Source organism: Dermacentor variabilis, chromosome 10, assembly GCF_050947875.1.
Source record: "Dermacentor variabilis isolate Ectoservices chromosome 10, ASM5094787v1, whole genome shotgun sequence".
NCBI classification, from domain to species: Eukaryota; Metazoa; Arthropoda; class Arachnida; order Ixodida; family Ixodidae; genus Dermacentor; species Dermacentor variabilis.
Window position 1 is genome coordinate 693,553 of NC_134577.1, and position 24,779 is coordinate 718,331.

Genomic DNA, 24,779 nt, shown 5'->3' on the forward strand with positions numbered 1-24,779 from the left:
AAGCACATAGAGAATCTGTTTCCTCAGCTAGCAGCAAATTGCTGGATTGCTGTAGGGCTTAGGAACAAAAAATATGAGATATTGATCGTTTCTGGAAAAAAGCACAGTAAGCTAAAAGGAAGGACTACATTTGTTAGTAATTGCAGTCACTGTATTTGGCACGGTTCTGTAAAATATCAGCTGAGGTAGGTCCGAGAGAATCTAGAAATTTAAGGTGTTCGCCCCCCCCTCCTTTTTTTTCTGCCATTAAGCACACAGCAAGCTTTTGCGTCCTAAATGTTTGCCTCTTTTGCCTCAAATGCTAGGGCTTAAGTTGTGCTACATGTTAATGTGGGTTCACAGCAATGACTTGAAATGAATTATGTCACTTCCAAACTGTATTTAATTCAACAACTTGCAGTGACTACCACTGCAATGAAATAATCTTAAAGCCTTATTTTGCAGCCTTCTTTCCCTCCAATACTCATCTATCCCACTGAGTGTCTGATAGCGTCTGATAATAGCAATGGTAGTGGGCTCTCATTTATTTACAGTTACTAATCAACAAAGAAATGACGATGAGCAAGAAGAAATATTAAAAAATGAAAAACATTGTTAGAAAATATGACCCCTGTTCCTTGTTGTGCATTTCCTTTCTTTTACAATACACAAATATTTCGTACAGCTGTAGCAACCATTTGGCAAACAGAAAAGCAGCCATGTTTGTCACAATAGCTATGTCAACATTTGTAAAAGCGCCCTAGAATAGTGACACAGTGTGTGTAATGCGTTTACAGCTTTTTAAATGCCAATGGCAGTTAACTGGACAACAAGCTACCTAACTAATAAAAACTTTCATTTATATAAAAAAAAGAAAAAAGCAGCATCTGCAAACGATCGAATCAAGCATCTCCAACACTAACACTGCTTTCACCTGTACAACTTATCTGCTACAGTATCTTAATTTTGATTTCACAGTGGGACTTCATTCCATTAGCCTGGGTCATCGTATGCCCTCAGTACTTAATTTTTCTGTAGCTACATGCACTAAAGATTTGTGTGTGACATCTGTGACCACATGCATTTTTATGGGGTCAGTAGAATATTAAAGACCTTCACGTGGAGAAAAAAATTGCAATAGAAATATGGCAAAGGCTCCGCGAAACAGGTCGGACAAATTTTGTAGACGTGTAGGGTATAGCTTGAGTAAAACATTTGTGCTGCAATTTAAGTGAAGCGTCACATATTCGGAAAGCTACAGACGATTACAAGTTACCCTCTTTCCTAGCCATGCTTTTTCTCCTCAATTCGTTTGCCAAGCGATTGAGGCTAAGCTATGCCTTCACTGGCTCTGCGTCATAATGTGATATCGTGACGTCCACTTCCCATGTCTGGGGCCAGCACGCGAAGCCTCTCCAACTTCTCCGCTAGCTGCCTGACCGTCAATCTCAAGCAAAAGCTATAAAAGCAGCGGGTGTTTGCGAGTGTTCCGTCACAGTGCTTAGCTTGTACGGTATTCCACTAAATGCAGGCGAGCTGCGAGTTTTGATGGATGGGCAATGGCTTAAACTAAAGCCCCTCCATGCTACTACTGCTTTGATAAAAGGGGGATTTATCGTAAACATGAGTGATCTGAAAGGTATAGCCATCTGGTGGTGCTGAGCTTAACCAGCCAAACACAGAGCTAATATTACCGTAACCAAGTGTAAAACATTTTAAACATTTGAACAGACAATGTGTTCACAGTTACACTACTGCCGAAAATTTACACCAGAAGCAAAGTAGAATACACTTTGTTACCGCTATATTAGCTCTGTTTTTCTGGTTGAGCTCCGTGCCATCAGGTGGCTGCACCCTGCAGGCTGCTCACAGCCATCTGGCAAAACACTCAGTCCACCTGCGTTTACCGGAATACTGGGACATGCCGGACATACTGGAATACTGGACATTACGGGAATACTGGACATGCTAAACCTCCCTATTGTGGTAGTAATCCTCCAGTGTTAAGTGATGGCCACAGATGCATAGATCCTGGTGCCAATCAGATGCAGACAGCCTGATGCGCTGTAGCAGCTTGACATGCCGCCAATTGCTAGGTTTGCAGCCCACAATGTGACAAGGGCGATTCATGGTCCTTGCAAAAGAATCCTCAAGACCAACACGGACCATGCAGCTCACATCAACATGAACATTGTAACACAAGCAGACAGCACAATGCGTTGGCGGGCTAGTTGGTGCGAATCCATGAATACTTTGTTAAGCGCAAAAAGACAGACACAAGAAAGACGACAGGACAAGGCGCTACTCTCAACTGACATCATTTTATTGCGTCACTCCTTTATAGACCGCTCAAACCAGAGGAACATGCGCAGTGAGCACCATGCGGTGGAGCCACCAACATCCGATCCCAAGAGCGCACTCATGCGACCGAATCCAAAAAACCAAATTCAGCGCTGTACAAGGTTAAGGAAGGCACACTAATGCACAGTGACCCCAATGACTGAATGAAAAATGCTTCTGATAACTCTCGGGCGGTGGTGTCACGACTCTTCTTCAAGATTGTGGTATCACGAAACATGGGTTTGCATTTGCATGTTTTACAATGCTGAGCCAAATGCGAACCTGTGCCTGTTGGTATGGATCGCTCATGTTCTCTCAGGCGCTCGTTAACACAGCGGCCTGACTGCCCTACATACACTTTGCCACATGACAAGGGAATTTTATAAACCACACCGACGCTGCAGTCTACAAACTTCACGTGGTTCTTTTCACAATCAGGTTTTTTACTTGTTTGAGAAATACGGCTGCACAACATCGACAGTTTCTGAGGAGCGGAAAACACTACCGGAATTTTGTATCTGGTGGCGACATTCTTCAGATTGTGAGCCACTCTGTGGCAATACGGCACAACTTCAGGCCTTTTCTTTTGTGTGCTGCAGTTACTTTTATGCCGCTTGCCTTTCAGTTTTTGAAGCAATACTTCCGAGACTGACGTCACCACCACACTTGGGTAACCAGCAGCCTGCAGCCTATTTAACTGTGCAAGGAAACTCATGTTCGCAGAGTGATGACAAGACTTCTTTAAGGAAGATTCTAAACACATCAAGGCAATGGCGCGTTTCACAGTCTTAGAATGCGCAGACGCGTAAGGTAAAAGTTCTTTACGTGCACGTGGCGAGTACATCCAACAGGCGTGGCCTGTTTGTAAGGAAAGCTGCAAATCTAAAAACTGGAGTTTACCGTCCCTAGATAGCTCATGTGTGAAAGTTAGACCTTTGCCATTGTCATTGAACAGAGTTAAAATATCAGCTACCGTCACGGAGCATTCGTTGTTAGTCTGTTTTATCACAACAAGAAAATCGTCAACATATCTAAAAATTTGAACAGAGTCATTGTTTAAGGCACTCTTAAGGGCGCGATCGACAAACGATAAAAAAATATTACAAAGAGCAGGCGCCACACATGAACCAATACACACACCATTTTTCTGGATAAAAAGGTTATTTTCGAACTCGATAAAAGTTGCACTTAAATAAAATTCAAGAAGGGACATGAAACTTTCCGAAGACAACCCTGTCGCATTGCGAAAATCTACCTCGCCACTTTCTTCGATGCACGTCATCACACTGCGAAATAGCTCATCATGCGGTATCGAATAGTAAAGATCTTCGACGTCAATAGAAAAAATGTCGGCTACTGAATGGTTGTCTTCCAGAAAAGAAACAACCTCGAAAGAATTCTTTATGCCATAAGGATCGTCAATAGTTAATGACACTCTATTGACGATCCTTACGCGTCTGCGCATTCAAAGACTGTGAAACGCGCCATTGCCTTGATGTGTTTAGAATCTTCCTTAAAGAAGTCTTGTCATCACTCTGCGAACATGAGTTTCCTTGCACAGTTAAATAGGCTGCAGGCTGCTGGTTACCCAAGTGTGGTGGTGACGTCAGTCTCGGAAGTATTGCTTCAAAAACTGAAAGGCAAGCGGCATAAAAGTAACTGCAGCACGCAAAAGAAAAGGCCTGAAGTTGTGCCGTATTGCCACAGAGTGGCTCACAATCTGAAGAATGTCGCCACCAGATACAAAATTCCGGTAGTGTTTTCCGCTCCTCAGAAACTGTCGATGTTGTGCAGCCGTATTTCTCAAACAAGTAAAAAACCTGATTGTGAAAAGAACCACGTGAAGTTTGTAGACTGCAGCGTCGGTGTGGTTTATAAAATTCCCTTGTCATGTGGCAAAGTGTATGTAGGGCAGTCAGGCCGCTGTGTTAACGAGCGCCTGAGAGAACATGAGCGATCCATACCAACAGGCACAGGTTCGCATTTGGCTCAGCATTGTAAAACATGCAAATGCAAACCCATGTTTCGTGATACCACAATCTTGAAGAAGAGTCGTGACACCACCGCCCGAGAGTTATCAGAAGCATTTTTCATTCAGTCATTGGGGTCACTGTGCATTAGTGTGCCTTCCTTAACCTTGTACAGCGCTGAATTTGGTTTTTTGGATTCGGTCGCATGAGTGCGCTCTTGGGATCGGATGTTGGTGGCTCCACCGCATGGTGCTCACTGCGCATGTTCCTCTGGTTTGAGCGGTCTATAAAGGAGTGACGCAATAAAATGATGTCAGTTGAGAGTAGCGCCTTGTCCTGTCGTCTTTCTTGTGTCTGTCTTTTTGCGCTTAACAAAGTATTCACAAGCAGACAGCACTTGCTGTGAGCTGGAAGTGCTTAAATGGAGTGATAAATTGTTCTGTATTCTCTTTGATACTTTATTTTATAGGAACAAGTTAAACAATATCCCAACTATTACAAACAGTATGTGTTCACCACAAAGTTGGAAAAATTATCGACGTCACTGTTGATAACTGTGCATTGTGAATTGGTTAGCACATTCATGCCTGCATCTTTGTTTGCCTGCACGTTTGTTTGCCTTGATGTATCTTTTCCTGCGCTGAATTCATTGTCTGTTCCTTCTATATAGATGTCACAATACCATTGAATTAAATTGTAATGTTTATTACTGTGGCCAAAACAGAGCGCCTGACTACTAATTTTGTACACAACAGTAATAAAGACAAGATACAGAGGTACTAAAAACAAAATACATATAATTCATAGGTGTCATTCAGAGGGTACGCATTCTCGGATAATCACTTTCACCGATACTATTTCACGCAATGTAGTGCTCAACGGCTAACCAGCTCATCCGTTTCTGCTCAATCAGCCGGTAAGCGCGCTCTGAAAGTGATATTGCCAAAAGTGACCATCTAAGAACATGACCCCAGGAGTGTCATTATCACTAAGTGTTAAAATAAACACTGAAATCAAATTATGGCATTCAGATTACAAAATTTGTGAATTATAAACACGATTCTGCCATCCATGACACACCGTGATGCAACGCTGGGTGAAGCAATGCCATCACTGCCTGTGTATCATAGTTTCCACAGTGCTTGGAAAAACAAGAATGGGAAAGAAAGCATCCTACTGCTCTTCTAACATTTTCAAAAAATTATTGTCACAGGATGTTCCCAATGTGATGCACAAGGTACTTTGCTCTGCAGGGCCCTCTTAATGCAAAAATGTTGTATACATGCAGGTATTCACCAGCTTCCTGTCAAAATGTGTAATAAAACTGGTTTGTTCTCTAGCATACATTTGAATTCAGGTCGTGTTACCTTGGCACATTTGATTTGCCCTGAGAGACCCTAATCAAGTGCATAATTTCTGGGGTCATCTACTTTGATTGTAAGATATATTATACTATGCGTTTTAAAGAAAGTCATATCACTGAGAGCTGTCTGACTCTCCTTAATGTGCACTCAATGCACGGCACATGGGCATTCTTGCATTTTGCTCCATCGAAATGCAGCCGCCGTGGCCGGCATTTGATCCCTTGCCCTTGGGCTTAGGGGCAATGCGATAGCCACTACGCCACCACCTTTGTCTAGGCATAAATATCTTAAACTATTTTGAATGCAGGATACACCCACATAGCTCATCATTACAGAGAGATTGGTGTAGGATGATGTCACTGTATTTAATCTTGTCATGTGAGCTGTCATATGCAGTTTCCATTCAGGAATCACAAAGGCCTTGAAAATAACGAGCTGGAAAACTGAATTCATGTGCACTCGGAAAAGGTTTAAGGAAAACCTTCTTTAATAACAAATTCGCTGCAATTTTTCTCTAAATAAACAGTAAGTGCAGAGGCCTTCATATATCAAATGAGAGCACATGAAAAATAAAAAGTTGTGTGTATGTGTGTCTTCATGCAGTGCAGCAACTGTCTTGTGCAGTAGCTGTCCTGTCCAGTAACTGTCTTGCAATACTTGCTAAAGCACCAGAGGGCCCTTTGGTGCAGGGGACTGCATGTTGATGGAGCTGAAAAGCACAAGGTGTAGATGCTGTCTCCATATCATGATATCGATACCTTAGACGTGTGTGTGTTTCACCACTTGCAGTGCGCCAAGCAGATGGCTGCGACTTTCCAGCAGCCTGGTGGGGTGAGTGGTTCCTGCAAGGAGCACGGGAGCCTGTGCGCATCAACCGCACCCACATATCTACACGGGGCCGGTGCCTGGAGGGCCGCGAAAGCAAGTTTCTTCTGTCTGAGACTGGCTGTGTGCGCTGCTTGGGCATCAGTGCAAAGCATGCGAATGTGCTGCAGTACAAGGAAACACCTTGCTCGCACCAGACGTCGCATGCAGCTGTGTGTGCAGAGTTTGCGGGTGACGCTAGCCTGTACTCACTTTTCCGGCTCAATGGCAGTGAGCAGGAATGCCCCATGCAGGGCCCACTCCTGTTCAGCTACAACCAAGGTGGTGGCGATTGTGCTAACCCCCCCTCAAGTCTGGAATCGTGTACAGAGCCCAGCCGGCTGCTGCTGCGCTTCCAGGCCTGTGCCAGCGTGCTTGGCTCCGAGAGCAGAGGTGAGTTGGTTTGAGCTGGGTTTTGCTAGACTGCAGGCTGTCACCTCATGCAGAGGAGCAGCTGACATGCCTGGCATCGTGGAAAGAGGGCTCGGTGCGCTACCTGGTTGGCCGGCTGGTGCATGCAGCAGCCAAGACGGATGCTGATCGGCTGCGCTGCTTCGCTTACGAGCAGGCCAATGGTGGGTGGCAACTGGCCCAGTCGGGGGATGCCACATGCGACGCCCTGAGTGGTGCCACCGAGGGATCACGCACGCTGCGCCTGTGGCCGCCCCCCATGCCAGCAGGGCACATGTGCAGCTGGCCCGACTGGTTCTCACGAGGCACCTGGCAGCCACTGGGTGAGGCTGGCACATCGCTCCAGGTGCTGTCACCCGATGTGCTGCTCATGGGTACCACACGGTTGCGCTGCCTCGAGCCACTGCCAGCTCTCAGTGACCCAGCTGAAACACGCTTTAAGGTCCAGGCCATGCATCAGTGGTGGGTGGTACCGTACATGTGTTGTGGCAGCCCTGGCTGAGGAGACATGCCCTATGCAGTGCAAGCCAGAGGCGCTGCCTGGGGCTCCTGAGGAGAGCAGCGCACGTGGTGGAGCTGCGGCAGGGCGACTGCGAGCAGCTGTCGCGGCCACTTACATTGGTGCAGCAGCACCAGGCAGGCAGCTGTGGCCCCCTTCTGGGCCGCCTCTTCTTGCTGCCCCAGCAAGCAGGTGCCACAGCAGGACTGCTCCAGGGCTGTGGCGGCCACTCGGTGCTCAGCTGGGGCTGTGGCTACCACCAGGAACAGCTGCAGCTGCTGCTTGGATGTGGCTCTGACATACACCGTCAGTTCTCTTACGAGTCTCACCTGAATGAAATCATGGAAGGATTACGTAGGATTACTGCATCCGTTCGATGCAAGTTCATATGGCATGCCGATTGCTAGGTTCTGCATAGGTATTTAATGAGTTTGAGCGAGATACAAAGATGGTGATGCGATCTGCAAGTAAGTGTTACGTAATTGTATGTATCATGTGGTCTATGGTAAATTGACGATGGCATTTGTACAGTTTTTATGTAGCATTAGCTGGTATGAGGAAAGTACTGGGGAATGTGGGACAATGCCAAAGACTGCGTAGTCTAAGATGGCATCTCAAAGCACCAGGTGTCATGAGGAAAGCAGACGACAAATCTGCATGTGATGCATGCGTGAAACGTCTCAAAGAGCTAGTTAGATTTGGCGTGAGAGCAGTATGCGTGCGATCATGGCCTAGTGATTAGTGCATTGGGCTGCTGTGCTCGAAGGCAGAGGTTCGATTCCATTGTCAGTCATGCAATTATTTTTGTTACAGAAGTCCAAAATGAGGCTAAACAAGAATATTCCGGCATACCTACTGCAAAGTGCTCGGAAGGAGTCAAAGAATGCTCTGCATTAACAATTTTATTGCATTTTGCTTCAGCAGCAGCCTGAAGACATCTTAACTCTTCTGTTACCACCGGAAAACTGATTTTTCAGGGATTGAGGATTATTTTTTCTTTGTTGTCATACAGTGTCACATATTATGTCACATCATAAAGTTGTAGACAATTAGTGTCCAATACTTGAGTTGCAAGAAAAGAAGTCCTTGAAAAAGTTATCAGTAAATATGTGCAAATCTGACATTTTTGTTGTCACTTAGAAGAAACACAGTGTCTACCAACCGAGAAAACCGGGAATTCTCTGAAATTTTGAGTAGTCTGGAAGAACTCAGGGAAAATTCAGGGAATTTGTGCTTCTATCAGGGAAAGCTAACTGTAATTTTAATGAAAGGGTCGAAAGTCAAGGTAATGCTGGCTCAAGTAACAGACAGGAATTGTAATGAATCGTCTTTGACGCCCTGTCGTCGGCTGGAGGAGTTGCCAGTGTACCGTCAACGACAGACTTTCTGGATTCCTGATAATTTGGACGGCTTCGCGGCACCACCATGTACCCCATAGAGTCAATGTATCAAAACGTCTGAAATTTCAGACATAAAAACTCTTCATTGACTCGCCGTCAGATATTCTGGAGGTTCTGCCGTGACAGCATGTCCGAAACGGCATTAATCAAATCCACCACTGCTGCCATTTTGATTGCCTTGCAGCCTCGAACCACACAGATCCGCTGGCAGCTGTAGCCACCACGGCGGCAATGTTAGGCCTAGCTCCATCGACATTCACTATGAAGCTTCTTGCCGTTGGATGCCATGTTTTTTATTGAAAGAATTCGCTGCTGTCAGCAATGTCATGGACTCTGCCTTTGTGGTCCTTCGATTGGCTTAGAAGCTTGGAAAGGCAGCTGCGTTGCATAATGCTGGTTCCCAAAAGTCAGCTTCGCCTCCGTACACAAATGTTACTTGGTGAAGCATACGCAAAAGTATTATTTATTCATTTATTTACAAATACTGCTGTCTCAAAATTGAGACATAGCAGGAGTCGGTAAGTACATCAAGATAACATACAATCAACATGTCACATGTAAACAAACTTCGTCTACAAAACGCTCAAGTGGTAATTCCCAGAGATTAGTATGTAGCGTGTTCCACAATTCAATGGTAAATGGCAAGAAAGAAAATTTGAAGCTATCTAAGTGAGCTCGAAAGGGAACAATATTCAAGGGATTGGCTCTTCGCGTTACACGTGCCGAGGAGCCAACAAATGTCACAGGTACGTCGACAATGACAGAAGCATGTACAATTTTGTGCAACATGATAATCCTTTCACACGTGCGCCTATGTGCCAACGGCTCAAGCGATAGCAGGCCAGCATGCGGAGGAGGGGAGAAATTGCGATCATATCGATTATAAATAAATCTAATAGCTTTCTTCTGCACAGCCTCAAGCTTTGATTCATCAGATACCCAGTGGGGTGACCAGACAACAGATGCATATTCTAGAGTGGGCCTCACGAGGGATCTGTAAGCTGCAAGTTTGTGTTCCTTGGTTGCTGGTTTTAGTGTTCTTTTTAAATATCCAAGTCATTTTAGAGCCCTGGAACAAATGAAGTCGACGTGTTTGTGCCATTTTAAGTTGGAAGAAAAAATTACACCAAGATATTTGAACTCGGTGACAGAACTCAAAATCTTCTCATCATTACTGTAGGCAAATTTCAGGGGTTCCTTTTTGTTCGAAAAGGTCATTGATACCGTTTTATCGAAGTTGATTTCCATTTGCCAGGTCTTGCTCCAGTTGCAGAAGGCATTGAAGGTGTTATTCAGCATCTCCTGGGCATTGACGCTGACGATTAAAGTACAAGACACAGTCGTCTGCATACAAACGGAGCTTAACAGCAGTGTTAGTAACAACACTCTCGACATCATTAAGGTAAATAATGAATAAAAGCGGTCCCAATACGGAGCCCTGTGGTACGCCGGAAGAAATACCGACTGAAGATGAGTGCGCCTGATTAAATGAGACAAACTGGGACCGCCGATGCAAGTAGTCTCTTATCCAGCCAAGCAAGCGATTGCCGTGTATGCCTCTGAATAAAGAGTCAAGCTTCATAAGTAACTTAGCATGACATACCTTGTGAAATGCTTTGGAGTAGTCAACAAATATGGCGTCAGTCTGGCCACAATTGTTAAGTGTAGTAGCAACGTCGTGAGTGAATTCAATTAGTTGTGTAACCGTGGAAAAACCCAATCTAAAACCATGCTGATGATGTGAAAGAATGTTGTTATAGTTGAGGTACTGTATAATATGCTTATGAATTAAGTGTTCTAGTAGTTTACAACAAGTAGATAATAATGAAATTGGTCTATAATTAGAAATTGTTTGCCTAATGCCAGATTTGTGTATCAGTACAACTTGAGCAACCTTCCATACACTGGGAACAGTTTGCGATTCAACAGATTTTTGAAAGATGATAGTGAGATACCGTGCACAGTATTCACAGTATCTCTTTAAAAAGGTGTTTGGAATGTTATCTGGTCCTGCACTTTTACTAGTATCAATATTTAACAAGAGGCCGTGAACTCCGCTAAGCGTTATCTGAAGTTTTGGAAAACATGCTGAAGCACTACCACAGTGAAACGTAGGGATAATGCCGTTATCTTCAATAAAAACAGATTTAAAATATGTATTGAACGCTTCAGAGATTATGACAGCATTTGAACACGACTGTCCGTTAATGACCATAGAAGTTGAGTTGGACACAGGAGGAACAATCGTTTTCCAGAATTTGGATGGGTTGTCTTTTAGGAATGTCATCAGAGTGTTGTTATAGTAGTAGTCTCTAGCGTGCTGCATTTTAGTCTTAAGAGTTTGTCTGAGTGATGCGAGCATTGAGTTTTCTCGGACATTCTGAGTGCGAGAGCCACGGCGGAAGCGCTTTATCTGGCGAATCAACTGTATAATCTCTCTAGTGTACCAAGGGTGCTTCGGGTTTCGCTTTACACATTTTTTTGGTACGAAATTAGCTATGCACTCTTCGACAATGTTGTGAAACATTTCAACTAACAGGTCAACACCTAAGGCATCACTCGAAAACATAAACTCATCAAAGTGTGATGCAAGCGAGGCAACAATAGAATTGTCGTCAGCTCGGGAAAAGTCATGGACAGTACTATATGTTGGTTTATTGGGCTCTAGAGCAATATCTAGGTGGACAATTACCGCCTTGTGATCGGAGATGCCCTCCACAACGTCACATTCGCTATACAGGAGCCCATCACTAAGGAAGACCAAATCCGAAATAGCAGATTCTCGGGTGCACGAGCTAACGACCTGTGTCAAATCATATGACACAGCGAGATTGATTAGAGCGTCGCAGATGGGTCGATCACGTCCAGTAGAAGAGAGAGAACGCCAGTCAATGTAGGGGGCATTAAAATCGCCACATATTATTAACTGGCTTTTTTGTAGCCTGTTCACTGCAATATAATCCGTGACAGCATGGATTGAATTGACATCATTTGGCGGTCGGTATACAGCGCCAATCACAGTAGTAAAGCCGCCAAAGTCAATCTAGCACCAAACCGATTCGCTATCATTAAGCTTCGGCAGCAAAACGTATTTAATATCTTTAGAAATAAAAAGCGCTACGCCACCACCGCGACCAACAGTCCTGTCATTTCTCAACACCGAGTAACCAGGCAGCAAAAATTCATTCTCAGAAATGGAGTCATGAAGCCAAGTCTCAGTAACACATATTACTGATGGTTTGTGACATTCTACAAGCCAGTTGAAACAAACATATTTGTTAACCAAGCTGCGCGCATTAAAGTTCAGAAGTGTTAGTTTCCTTTTATGTGGAAGTCAGTTGGAATTCCTGGGAGCAGTGTAATCAGATGCCCTGACAATGCACTTTCTGGCATCGCTCCACTCGTACCGAACACTGTCAATAATCAGGTGCTCTTGTTATAACCGTACTTTCTTTGCGACTTTTCTGAGTTCCGTTGAATTCTGCCATAGGCTTCTGTGCACCTGTCGTACGCGTGCAGAAAAGTCTTCACTGATGTAAATGTTTGAACCTTTCAGTTTGCGTGCGTTAGCTAAGGTATCTAGTTTAGTTCGAAAATCCAACAGTTTTTACTGGTCTACCTTTACCTGTCCTTTTTTGCCCAAGTCTGTGGCAACGCTCGATGTTATCACATGTGACGTCAAGCTTTGACTATAGCATGCTTAGTACTGAAGGAAGAAGTGCCTCAGGTGTTTCATTCAGTGTTTCAGATAATCCATAAATAACCAAGTTATTCCGTCGCGACCGATTTTCAAGGTCATCATTCTTACGCTCCAGCTTTTGGATCATATCTGAGAGACCAGAAACAGTATTTTCTAGTTCCTGCACGCGCTCACCGGCATCTTTGGTGTTGGCGACAAGTGACTCTAGTTTAGATAGACGATCATCGAAAGAGGCGATTTTGGAGGTTAGTGCAGATATTTCGTTGCTTATGCTAGCCTGTCCTGATAGCAATTCGGCGAACATTTTTTCAGTGATGGGACCCGGATTAGTTTCTATGTCGCCTGAAAGAATCAACAGGCTTTTCAACATGTGCACAAGACCGGTAGCACTTTTCGGGAAAAAGAATGTGGGAGGGTCTGGCAGCAGCAACAAAAAGCGATCATCATTTCTATAGCATTTACAACCATACCAATTGCATACCTGTAAGAAGAAGTAGGCAAATTTGTAGCACATGTTTGCGATGCTGCCGCTAGACCCACTGAAGTGGAACCCCAGAGGCGTCCGTCCTTTATCCTGCTGCGAGCACGTAGATGTTGCTGAGGTGCCGGAGCATGCACAGTACGCATTGCAGTGAAGCATAACAAGCGTGGGACGGGGCTATTGCCACGGGACACAGAATGTATTCCTTAATTGTACATGCGTGCACCCGGTATTTCCTGTCACAGTACGAGCACCGATATGCCTAATACGTGTACTGGCAGGCCTTCAGAGCATTTCGAATGTGCCTAAACTAAGATAACAAGCATGGTGTCAGCGTGCACAGCAAACATAACACATCATACTCTATGACGGTGGGCACTCGCTGTCAAAATGCTTGCATGAGGAAATGCGGCAGCAGCAGCGAGTGAAGTGATCTTCAATGCAAAGTGAGCGCCGAGAACACACAGCACGCACAAAGGTACGAGTCGCCAACATACCTACACTCTGCCCCTAACGCAAATCGCTCTCGAGATACAGCCGCGCGCAGCCGCCACATGTGCAGTTGCTGGCGAAGTAGAATGTCATCCCTCTTTCTCCCTCCCCTCCCCGCACTGTCTCACGTACCACAGAAAACAGTGCACTTCCTCCCTTTCACATGGGCGAGATTGAGCCTGACAAGGCAACGCCCCCACTAAATATGGCGTTGCTCTGCAGCCTAGCCCCCGGCCCTGAACAAGCCTCCCTGATAACCCAAATCAAGGATTTCGACCGCGAAGAAGCCAGCACTTTGCCGTCTCATCTCCATAACGTGATCCACGAAGAGGTTGCAGAAGCGCTGCCGGCTGTTCACCAGCAGGATCCCGTGGCTACACCGGTCACTTATGCTACAGTTGCTGGAATGGCCCCTCGCAGCGTGCCCGTACGTCACTTCCAGCAGCCTGTGCACTGCCCTCCCGCTCCCGTCCCCCTTGGGCCACCACTGCCGTTGCTAACCCGTGGCGTACGCTGGACAATCGCCCTATATGCTTTGCATGTAGGTATCCCAGTCATGTTGCAAGGTTCTGCCACTGCCGATCGCAGGCGTTCCACGACGATCGACGAGCGCCCTATGTGCCACCTGATCCAAATGCGCCTTACGGTCCCTTCGAGCTATTACCAGCTCACTCCCAGACTGATCGCCGTCCTCGCTTCGAACACCTCCGGTCACCCTCCCCACGTCGCTGGTCGCTTTCCCCTATGCGTTGACGACCCGTCTCTAACGAAGAGGGACACTAGATGATGCAACTCCCAAGGCAAGAACTGCAAATGTCGACATGCCGAAGTCCTCCTCCTTTAGCTGCCAATGTCATTGATGTGTTTAACGAAGATGTCGCTACGGTCGTCCTCGTCGATACCGGTGCTGCTATTTCAGTTATGGATGCCAGGTTTTGCCACTCGCTTCGTAAACTGACGTGTGTTTGGATTATCGCTTCGAACGGCGAGTGCTCTACCCATTCGCCCTACCGCTGCTTGTACAGCCCGTGCGACCGTATAGGACGTTTTATACATGATTGAGTTCATCGTACTCCCATGCCGTTATTTTAGAATGGGATTTTCTCTCACGCCACAATGCCATCGTCAATTCCGCTCCGGCTGAGATGGAACTTTCCCAACTTGGTGACCTGGCCTCGGTCGATGCTCATCCTGCCGCTAAAATTGCTGTGAAAGAAGACACCTGTATTTCACCATGCTCTTCAGCATTCGCACCCGTCTTGTGTAGTACTATATTCGACGGGATGGTCTTCTTCGTGCCCTCTCATCACTTTGTTACCTGAAAAGCACTTCCCTTGCCCTTTGCAGCTCTTGACCTTGCCGCCAGTGTCAGCACAATGCCCATTTACAATAATTTTTATGGCCACTATCACTGCTCCGCCACGAATGCCTTGGTTATGTCGCGTCAGTCGATTCAACACGGTTTCTGTCCTTGACGAAGTGCCTTCTACTGCCACCTATGAACTGAGTGCCCTTTCCATACCCGACTCAACATGGACTGCTGTGTTCAGCCTGTTCACCGCCAACAACCTGACACATTCGCAGCGATCTCAACTTCCCTCAATCATCCAGCATTTCCACCGTTCTTTCGACATTGTGTAAACATCTCTTGACCTTGCATCGACAGTCAAACATCACATCCACACTGGCTCTCACTCACCGCTGCGAAAGACCATATCGCCTGTCCACTATGGAACGTCGCTTAATTCCAGACCATATCAATGACATGCTCCGTCTAGGCGCCTTTCAACCTTCACAGAGCCCACGGGCCTCCCTCGTGGTACTCGTCACAAAGAAAGACTGTTCCATCCACTTCTGTGTTGATTTTCAACGGTTGAACAAGATCACGCTGAAAGATGTCTACCCATTACCACGCATTGATGTTGCTCTGGCCAGCCGAGTTCTTTTCTTCCCTGGATTTGCAGTCAGGCTACTGGCAGGTTCCGATGGCAGAGGCCGATCGCCCGAAAACTGTCTTTGTTTACACCAGATGACTTGTATGAATTCATCGTCATGCTTTTTGGACTTTGCAACACACCTGCTACATTCAAAAGAATGATGGATACTGTTCTGCGTGGCATCAAACGGAAAATCTGTTCTTGCTATTGTGGCGACGTGCGACCACGTAGACCGTTAAAGTCTCGGGCTCTCGCAGGAGAGGAAGAACCGACAGTCCGTCTCTTAGCGTAGCATTCTTTTTAATGATCTCCTTCGGAACGCTAGCCCGTGCCGGAGCGCCAGCCGCTCGAGCCTCGTGTAGACGCGAGCGTCTACGTCATCCCTCGTGCGACGCCGATGCTGCTGCCGCTACAGAGGGCTCCCCCCCTAGAGAGGAGGAAAGTTCGACGAACGATGGAAAGTCCACGTGACGCGGCGTGTCTTGGCGTTGGTCTTGGGTGTCACGTGCACTGGCGGCGGCGAAGGATGCAGCAGGGTCGCGTCGCATACTGGTGGAGCTGATGGCGTGGGTGCTTCTATGTAGGCAGGTTTGAGACGTTCCAGGGCAATTGTGTCTGATCGGCCGTTGACATTCACAACAAACGTCGTCGGACGACGCTCTAGAACACAATATGGCCCGGAGTAGTGTGGTTGCAAAGGCTTCCACACGGCACAGTTACGCACGAAAACGTGGGTAGCAGAGCTGAGTGCGGGAGAAACGTACGGGGACCTTGCTTCTTGTGAACGTGTAGGCACGGGGCGCATCTGGCTGAAGAAAGCTTGCAGTTCGGCAACGTAGTCGGCAGGTGATGGCATAGGCGTTTGGGGGGAGGCGACAAAGAAATCGCACGGAAGGCGTAGGTGGGTGCCGTAGACTAGCTGAGCACAGGAGCAACCTAGGTCACTCTTGAGTGCGGCTCTGATGCCAAGTAAGACAAGGGGCAAATGTAGGACCCACTTCTCCGACGATTCATGTGCCATAAGGGAGGCCTTGAGATGCCGGTGAAAACGTTCAACTAGTCCATTGGACTGAGGGTGGTAAGCAGTTGTGCGAAAACGTGTCGTTCCGAGTAGTTTGAGTAGCTCGTTGAAAAGTGCTGAGTCAAACTGCCGACCGCGATCTGTGATTATTGTGGATGGGCAGCCGAACCTTGCGATCCACGTAGACATGAAAGCTGCTGCAACAGTAGGCGCTGAGATGTCAGGTATAGGTGTAGCTTCTGGCCACCGTGTATAACGGTCGATGCATGTCAGTATGTAGCAGTAGCCTTTCGAGGGTGGGAGAGGGCCGACGAGGTCCAGGTGTACGGTGTCAAAACGAGCATCCGGTGGAAGAAAAGACTTGGCAGGCGGAATGGGGTGACGCTGGATCTTCCAACGTTGACACGACAAACAGCAGCGAACCCAGTCGCGAACTTGCGCGTTTAGCCGAGGCCAAACGAAACGACTGGAAAGGAGCTTCTGTGTCGCGTATGCCAGGGTGCGACAGGTTGTGCACGGTTTCGAATAGACGTCTGCGAAGGGATGCCGGAATATATGGTCTAGGTGTGTCGTTAGAAGTGTCGCACACGACGGATGTACCATCTGGGGTCACAACAACGTCTTCCAATTTCAGGGACGTTGAAGAATTCCGGAGTGTACGAAGTTCAGTGTCGTCACGCTGTTGACTGGCGAGTAAGTCGGCCTCGACGATGAAAGGTTCCGATGTCAACGTGGAAACGACATTGACACGACTGAGGACGTCGGCTGGAACGTTGTCGGTGCCCTTGATGTGGCGGAACGTTGTTGTAAACTCGGAAATGTAGGAAAGGTGTCGAACCTCGCGGGGCGAGTAACAGGACGCCGAACGATTCATTGTGTGCACAAGGGGCTTGTGGTCCGTCAAGACAGTGAATGCACGGCCTTCGAGGAAATGGCGAAAATGCTTGATAGCCAGGTAAACAGCGAGTAATTCACGGCCGAACACGCTGTAGCGGGACTGCGCAGGCTTCAGTTTCTTGGAGAAAAAAGCGAGTGGATGCCACGCATTGTCGATGAATTGCTGCAGAACGGCACCAACGGCGTTGTTTGAAGCGTCGGTCTTGATGGCAGTGGGTGCGTCTGGCTTTGGGTGTCTAAGCAGCGTGGCGTCGGCGAGGGCAGACTTGACTCTTGTGAAAGCGTCGGTGGCCTCTTCAGTCCACTGAAGCACTTGTTTGCGTTTGTTTACCAGGAGGGCGTCTAGCGGAGCCACAAGTCGTGCGCACTCGGGAATGAATCGGCGGTAGAAATTGACGAAACCGAGATACTGGCGAAGCTTGGTGAGTGTGGTCGGTCGGGGAAGGTTTTCGATGACGCGAATCTTGGACGGCAGTGGTCGAATGCCGTTAGCGCCGATGATATGACCGAGGAACTCGTTCGGTTTGACCGAATTCACTCTTGGCGGCGTTGATGACAATTCCTTTACTGGCAAGGCGTGAAAACAACAACCGCAAGTGGTTAAGATGTTCTTCTGCCGAAGAGCTTGCGACGAGAAGGTCGTCAATGTATGCAAAAACGAAAGGCAAACCTCGGGTGACGAAATCAATGAAACGCTGAAAGGATTGGCCCGCGTTCCGTAAACCGAAAGGCATGCGGAGAAATTCGAAAAGACCGAAGGGTGTGGTGATGGCGGTCTTGGGAATGTCTTCTTCAGCGACCAGTAGTTGATGGTAGGCGCGAACGAGATCGATCTTAGAAAAGATCGTCGCACCGTGCAACGCTACCGTGAAGTCCTGAATGTTCGGTAGAGGGTAGCGATCAGGAACGGTGACGTTGTTTAGTGCCCGGTAATCACCGCATGGGCGCCAGTCTCCCGTCTTCTTAGGCACCTTGTGAAGTGGTGATGCCCAGTTACTGGAGGAAGGGCGGATGATGCCAAGTTGCAGCATGTGTTCGAAATCCGCGCGAGCGATCTTGAGTTTCTCCGAGGACAATCGCCGGGGTCGGAAGTAGACCGGTGGGCCGGAGGTGACGATGTGATGGCACACGTCATGTTGTACCGGTTGCGTCCAGTCCGGCAGGCGCGTCAAAGTGGGAAACTCGCGTAGGAGCGCGGCGTAAGGTTTGTCCAACAGGGCAGAAATAGGCGCTATGGGCGATGTGCCTGATGATGGGACACCGGGAACGGATAGCTGGGTCACGGAGTCGATGAGACGGCGTCGTTGGATGTCCACAAGGAGTCCGTAGTTATGCAAGAAGTCCGCTCCAATGACTGCATGACGGACGTCTGCAACCAGTAAAATCCAGCGGAACGCTCGTCGAAGGCCAAGGTTTAGCATGACGGAGCGTGACGAGAAAACTGGAATCCTGGTGCCGTTGACTGCTTGCAAAAACGACACAGGAGTCGCTTTTCGGTCGGAGCGCTGGGCGGGGAGAATGCTGACGTCAGCACCTGTGTCGACTAAGAATCGTTGTCCCGTAACTCCGTCCGTCACGTAGAAAAGGCGACTTGTGTGTTGGGCCGGACCACTCGTCGCCGTTAGAGGTCGGCCGGCCTGTTTCCCTGCCAAGCGCAGGGACGCCGACAGTGACGAGCGTCGTTTCGAAAACGGCGGTGGTAGTAGCAAACGCCAGGCGTTGTAGTTGAGACTTCATTTTGAGTGCCCGTGCGTCTTGATCTGCTGGAACTACGGCTGCGTGGGCGATGAGACGCGTGGCGATGTTCCGCTCCACAGATGATGCGTTCCAGGCGCTCACACAAGGAGTCGAGCGGAGATTGCACTGCGGAAGAGCAGGGAAGAGTTTGCAGAGCGGTTGTATTGTCACCCGGAGACGGTGACGTGACTGCGATAGTTGGGGTGGCTACTTCCATGACTTTGTCGGCCAAAGCGGCAAGTCCGGTAAGGTCCATGGTAGAGGCTGTCGCCAGGACCATCTGCACGTTAGCCGGGAGTCGTTGCAAAAACAGTTCGCGCAACAGCGTGTCGTCGATGGATCTCGCGTTGTTTCCGAGCAGCTGGCTCATTCGGCGAAGAAGTTGACTAGGGCGGCGGTCGCCGAGTTCTTCAGCGGACAGAAGCTGCTGGATGCGAGAACGTTGTGAAGCTGCTGTGCGCTGTAACAGTGCTGCCTTGAGATCGTCATAGGCGGCGGCAGACAATGGGGAGTTCAGCAAATCTGCCACCTCGTCAATGGCGGCGGGCGAGAGCGCTGCGACAGCGTAATGGAACTTCGAGGCTTGAGAGCGGATACCAGCGACTTGAAATTGCGCTTCGGCCTGAAGAAACCACGCCGAAGGATGCTGGTCCCAGTACTGTGGGAGGCGGACAGCGATGGCGGAACAGGAGGGCTCACCGCGTTCCTCGGATGGGTTCTGGCCTTGAGCTCTCGTAGCGTCGGTCTGGTCTATGGTCGTCTCTACCACAGGAGCGTATGGCAGTATCACGTCCGGGTTCACCAAACTGTGGCGACGTGCGACCACGTAGACCGTTAAAGTCTCGGGCTCTCGCAGGAGAGGAAGAACCGACAGTCCGTCTCTTAGCGTAGCATTCTTTTTAATGATCTCCTTCGGAACGCTAGCCCGTGCCGGAGCGCCAGCCGCTCGAGCCTCGTGTAGACGCGAGCGTCTACGTCATCCCTCGTGCGACGCCGATGCTGCTGCCGCTACACTATCTTGAGGACATTGTGGTGTTCGCCCACGATTTCGCAATGCACCTGCTCCACCTCCAGCACGTACTCACTTGACCAACGCCGGGTTGCAACTTAACCTGAAGAAGTGTCAATTTTCTGTTCGTCAGCTCACAATTTTAGACCATGTCGTGTCAAAGAAGGGCATTCGCCAGGATCCCGAGAAGCTACGTGCTGTTACTGTGTTCCCACAACCTACGACTATGAAAGAGCTACGCAGTTTCATCGGCCTCTGCTCTTACTTCCAGCGATTCGTTCGAAACTTTGCGACAATTATATCGCCTCTCACGCAGCTGCTTGGTGGCGCTAGAGATGTCTCATCAGGCCTCCAGAGTGTGACGACTCCTTCACAACCTTGCGCCGTCTTTCCACGACGCCACCCATTCTTCGCCATTTCGACCCTCAAGCGGCAACCGAAATCCATACAGATGGAAGCAGTGTAGGCCTTGGCGCTGTGTTGGCACAGCGTCAACCTGGCCACACACAATACGTCGTCGCACGTTAACCATGGTGGAGACGAATTACAGCATAACAGAAAAGGAGTGTTTGGCCATTGTGTGGGCGCTTGGCAAGTTTTGCCCATATTTAATGGCTGATTTTTTGACGTAGTGACAGACTACCATGCACTATGTTGGCTGCCATGCACTATGTTGACAGTAAAAGACCCATCGGGCTGTCTTGCTCGCTGGCCATTGCGAATTCAAGAGTACGAGATCCGCGTGTTTTATTGTTCCGGCCGAAAGCACTACGACGCTGACGCTGCAAGTGCACATTGTCCTCTCTGGACTTTGACACTATCCCTGCCGCACAGCGTAATGATCCCTGGACTGCATGTCTGTTCGACCTTCTCTTGGATATCTCAAAAGTTCCAGCGTCATGAACGCTTTGGCACGAAGTTTCTGATATTGCAATTTGAGACCAACTACTCTATTGATGCAACTATGCCCCAGAAGGATGCACCTCGTTACTTGTAATTCTGAGAATCTTGCGATCAGAGCTCTGCTCCTCATTTTACGTCGACCCTCAGTGTGGCCACGCAGGAGTCTTCAAGACCTACGAAAGACTTCGACACCGCTATTACTGGCGGGGAATGTACAATTTCGCTCGAAACTTCGTCCACTCTTGTCATGAGTGCCAATGCCACATAGCGCCACCACACAACTCCGCCGGTGAACTCGAGCCTTTACAGTGCCCATCCCCGACCCTTTGATCGCGTGGGCATAGATCTCTATGGGCCACTTCCGTTGACTCCTACCGGCAACAGGTGGATAATCGTGGTAGACCACTTAACATGTTATGCGGCGACTGCTGCTCTACCAAATGCTACAGCGCAGGAGGTTGCCAATTTCCTACTACGCCGTTTTCTCCTTTGTCATGGAAGTCAACATGAACTTTTGAGCGACAGAGGCCTTCTTATCTGAAGTCCTCGAACAACTGCTTGCTGAATGCGCTATTGTTCATCATAAATTCACTGGTTATCACTCACAGACCAACAGTACCACAGAACACTTTAATCGAACTTTTGGTGACATGCTCACCATGTATGTCTCACCTGATCACTCTAATTGGGACCTAGTTCTTCTGTTTATCACCTACACCTACAACACTGCAACTCGGGCCACTAGCGGATTCTCACCCTTTTACCTTCTTTACGGCCGTCATCCTTCGCACACAATCGACACCATTCTGCCCTGCCGGCCGGAACCATCCGAATGCCTGCCAATCTCGGAAGCCGCCAGACATGCCAAAGAATGTCGCCAGCTGGCCCGCCAATTCACCTTGGATGACCAGAACCATCAACTCGACTCCCACTTTTCTCCCGGATGCCCTCGTCTGGTTGTTAGTGCCACACCGCACGCCTGGGCTCGCTTCAAGATTCCTTCTGAAGTATGATGGGCCATACCGCGTTCTCGAGAGAATGTCACCTGTTAATTACCTGGTTGAGCCGCTAACGCCGCACATGAAATGTCGTAACCATGAAGTCGTTCACGTTCAGTGTCTCAAGCCATATCACCATTCTACCGTCCTTCCAGAAAACTGTCACCAGGATGACTCCTTTATTTCCGCGGGGCTGTCACAGTGATCTCGGGGCCGTGCGGATGTTGGGAGAGTCGGAGTCGGGAGACGCAGGTGAGCACAGCAAACAGACCTTACTAATGACTACCCCAATATAAAACGCACTGGAAAAGGAAAAGTCAAAACTCAATCGGCGAAAAATAAAAATCCACACTTGCTTAGCCAAAACAGTGTGCTTATCTTCGCCTACCTGCGTCCTTAGCGCGTTTCGCGCGAAAGTCCGGCAACCCTGGCCTATGGCTGCACGCTGACAAAAAAGAACGCTCTTACAAGGTTCCATTGGCGCACGTCACTCTTAAGAGGAAGCTTTAGCTCGAGTGCTCCTATCTAAATACATGTAAAAGGAGAATTCGTTTTTCTCGGCAACCACTGCACCAAATTTGACGAGGTTTGTTGCATTCAAAAGAAAAACTTAAAATCTAGTGACTGTTGGTTTCGAATTTTTGAGTTAGGTCGTCAATCTTTTATTAAAAATTGGCAAAAATCGGAAATTTTCAGAAAACGAAACTATCAAGTTTACAACTCTGTAACTTAACCACTAAAGATTATAATACAATTCTGTGAATTGCATCTAAAAGTACATCCATAGCGGACAAAATTGATATGTTACACATGAATACAAAAAAATTTAATCATAGGGAAATACAACTTTTGTAAAACCATTGTAACCAACGTAACAAATTCATGTAAGATGTAAAATGACATATTGAATTTGTCCGCTTTGAATGATCTAATGGATGCCGTTTACAGAACCGCGATATCAGTTCTTGATGCATAGCTATCAATTTGTAAACTTCGTGCTTCTATTTTTTTCAAACGGTCAAATATTTGAAAATTGTTTTAGGGAAATTCAAGCCCTAAATCGAAATTCCGCTTCCAACAGTCACTAGAATTTAACTTTCTCTTTCAAATGCAACAAATTTCATCAAAATCGGTCTAGGGGTTATCTCATAAAAATGTTTTTGCGTTTTACATGTATTTGAATAGGCCGCGTTGGAGTTGGGCCCGAGCTAAAGCTTCCTCTTAAGTCCGATGTGCGTTGGCTCTTGGTCACCGTCAATGCTCCCGCCGACTCCGCAAGTTTTGCTTCCTTGGCACCGGCTGACCAGCTTCTCCGTCTCGGATGCCGGCGTCCGTAACTATGTTGCTGACGTTTCACTCAGGCCTGCCTGGCTAGGCCTAACACCGAGCTCCGCCGCTTCTCCAAGTGCTGGCGGGACGCCCCGGGGACTACCGTCCGTGCTAGTCTGCCGAAGAAGGGGGATCCAATTCCTGGAGTGCCCGGCACTGTCGTGGGAGGCTACAGCAGGTCCAGGGAGCCTCGCTCGAACGTTGCCGAGGTCGACGGCCACACCCTGGGTCGCCAGCGTCACGGGCCTGTCCGAACCTCCATGGGTCGTCCCGTCGCCAGTACGAAGCTGGCTCTCCAACCTTCTCGGCCCAGAGCCACGTCGATAGTACCACCTTGGCGCCGCTTCTCCTCCGATCATACCTCCGTTCATGCGCCTCGAGGGCGCGTGCCGTTCGGACCGGTCGGCGCACATCGTCCTCTTCTTTTTGTGTCCCATGCCTCTTGCATATGACAGGGGCCATTGTAAGGACAATAACAAACGTGAGTACAGAGTGAGCAGCATCAAGCACGCAGCAGAGGCTCGAGCTAGGGGACTGTACTCGGTGCATCCTAGAACTGGCTGTCGCTACGAGCCTCGATAAATCTCGTTTATAATATAAAGGTGGGGTCTGGAAAGCAGGTTGGGCCTTAGCCCCCTCCCCAGAAAAATGAAAACTTTCCGCCTATGCTATTATGCATTTTGTGGTGGTGCGAAGCAGTGCTTTGTGGAGGATTTATAATAAAGTGTGCCATTCTGTCTTGTCAGTTGTGTCGGTAACTAGTTGAGCATACACATATTAGCAACGACTGGTGAGAATAGAGAGTGCTTATGGCAAGAAACTGCACAGCAACCATTGGTGCACTACACTACTTGTGCGTTTCGGTCCATGTTTGATTTGCCCTCTGAGTATACTTTTGCACTGCTTTTCTGTATGCCAAGCTAACAGGTGTCTAATCTCAATGCTCAAGGTGGAGCAACAGTGCAACAATTACATGCATCCACTGTCACAATCATGTTGTCATGAAGCCTCATCTGACAAAAAAAAAAAAAACTTTCGTTATCCGTTATATCATATTCATTGTATGTCCACATATTCACCACACACCAGTATGTGCGAGAAACATTTTAGATTTATACTTTGTTATACAGTCGAGCCCACATATAACAATGTGATGTGAGATTCGGCCAAGCGCGCCCTGATTGGTTCAGTTACAAAGAACAGAATGAAATGTGGTGAGGCAGCATCTCAAAAAGCCACGTGATAAGCGAGGCTGCATGGTGCCTACACAGTGCATTCCACATGAACGCAAGCAATCAGCAGAGCCACACCTCAATTTTCATGCTCTGTTAGTTTTTTTTGGCTGGCACATGGATTGTCACAATTGTTGTGTCACAGAGGTAATCACGACTAGAGTGTATTAGAATATTCTTACACTGATCACGACTGTGGCCATGGGACCTTCTTTT

At 48.0% G+C, this 24,779-nt stretch overlaps 1 protein-coding gene across 3 annotated transcripts in view; it reads left to right on the plus strand.

Moving 5' to 3' along the window:
• The window catches only part of LOC142559717 (uncharacterized), a 61,729-nt gene that overhangs the window by 28,617 nt on the left and 8,333 nt on the right, over positions 1-24,779 (plus strand). Inside the window, exons 2-6 of one of the 3 annotated variants that reach the window (XM_075671291.1) lie at positions 6,443-6,910; positions 6,964-7,390; positions 7,450-7,733; positions 22,158-22,254; positions 23,364-24,076. In XM_075671291.1, coding sequence (XP_075527406.1) covers positions 6,443-6,910; positions 6,964-7,390; positions 7,450-7,733; positions 22,158-22,207 — 1,229 coding nt within the window. In that variant the 3' untranslated portion in view covers positions 22,208-22,254; positions 23,364-24,076. Of the gene's footprint in view, positions 1-6,442; positions 6,911-6,963; positions 7,391-7,449; positions 7,734-22,157; positions 22,255-23,363; positions 24,077-24,779 lie in introns of those variants that run through there. The other 2 variants (XM_075671292.1, XM_075671290.1) reach the window with 2 other exon arrangements.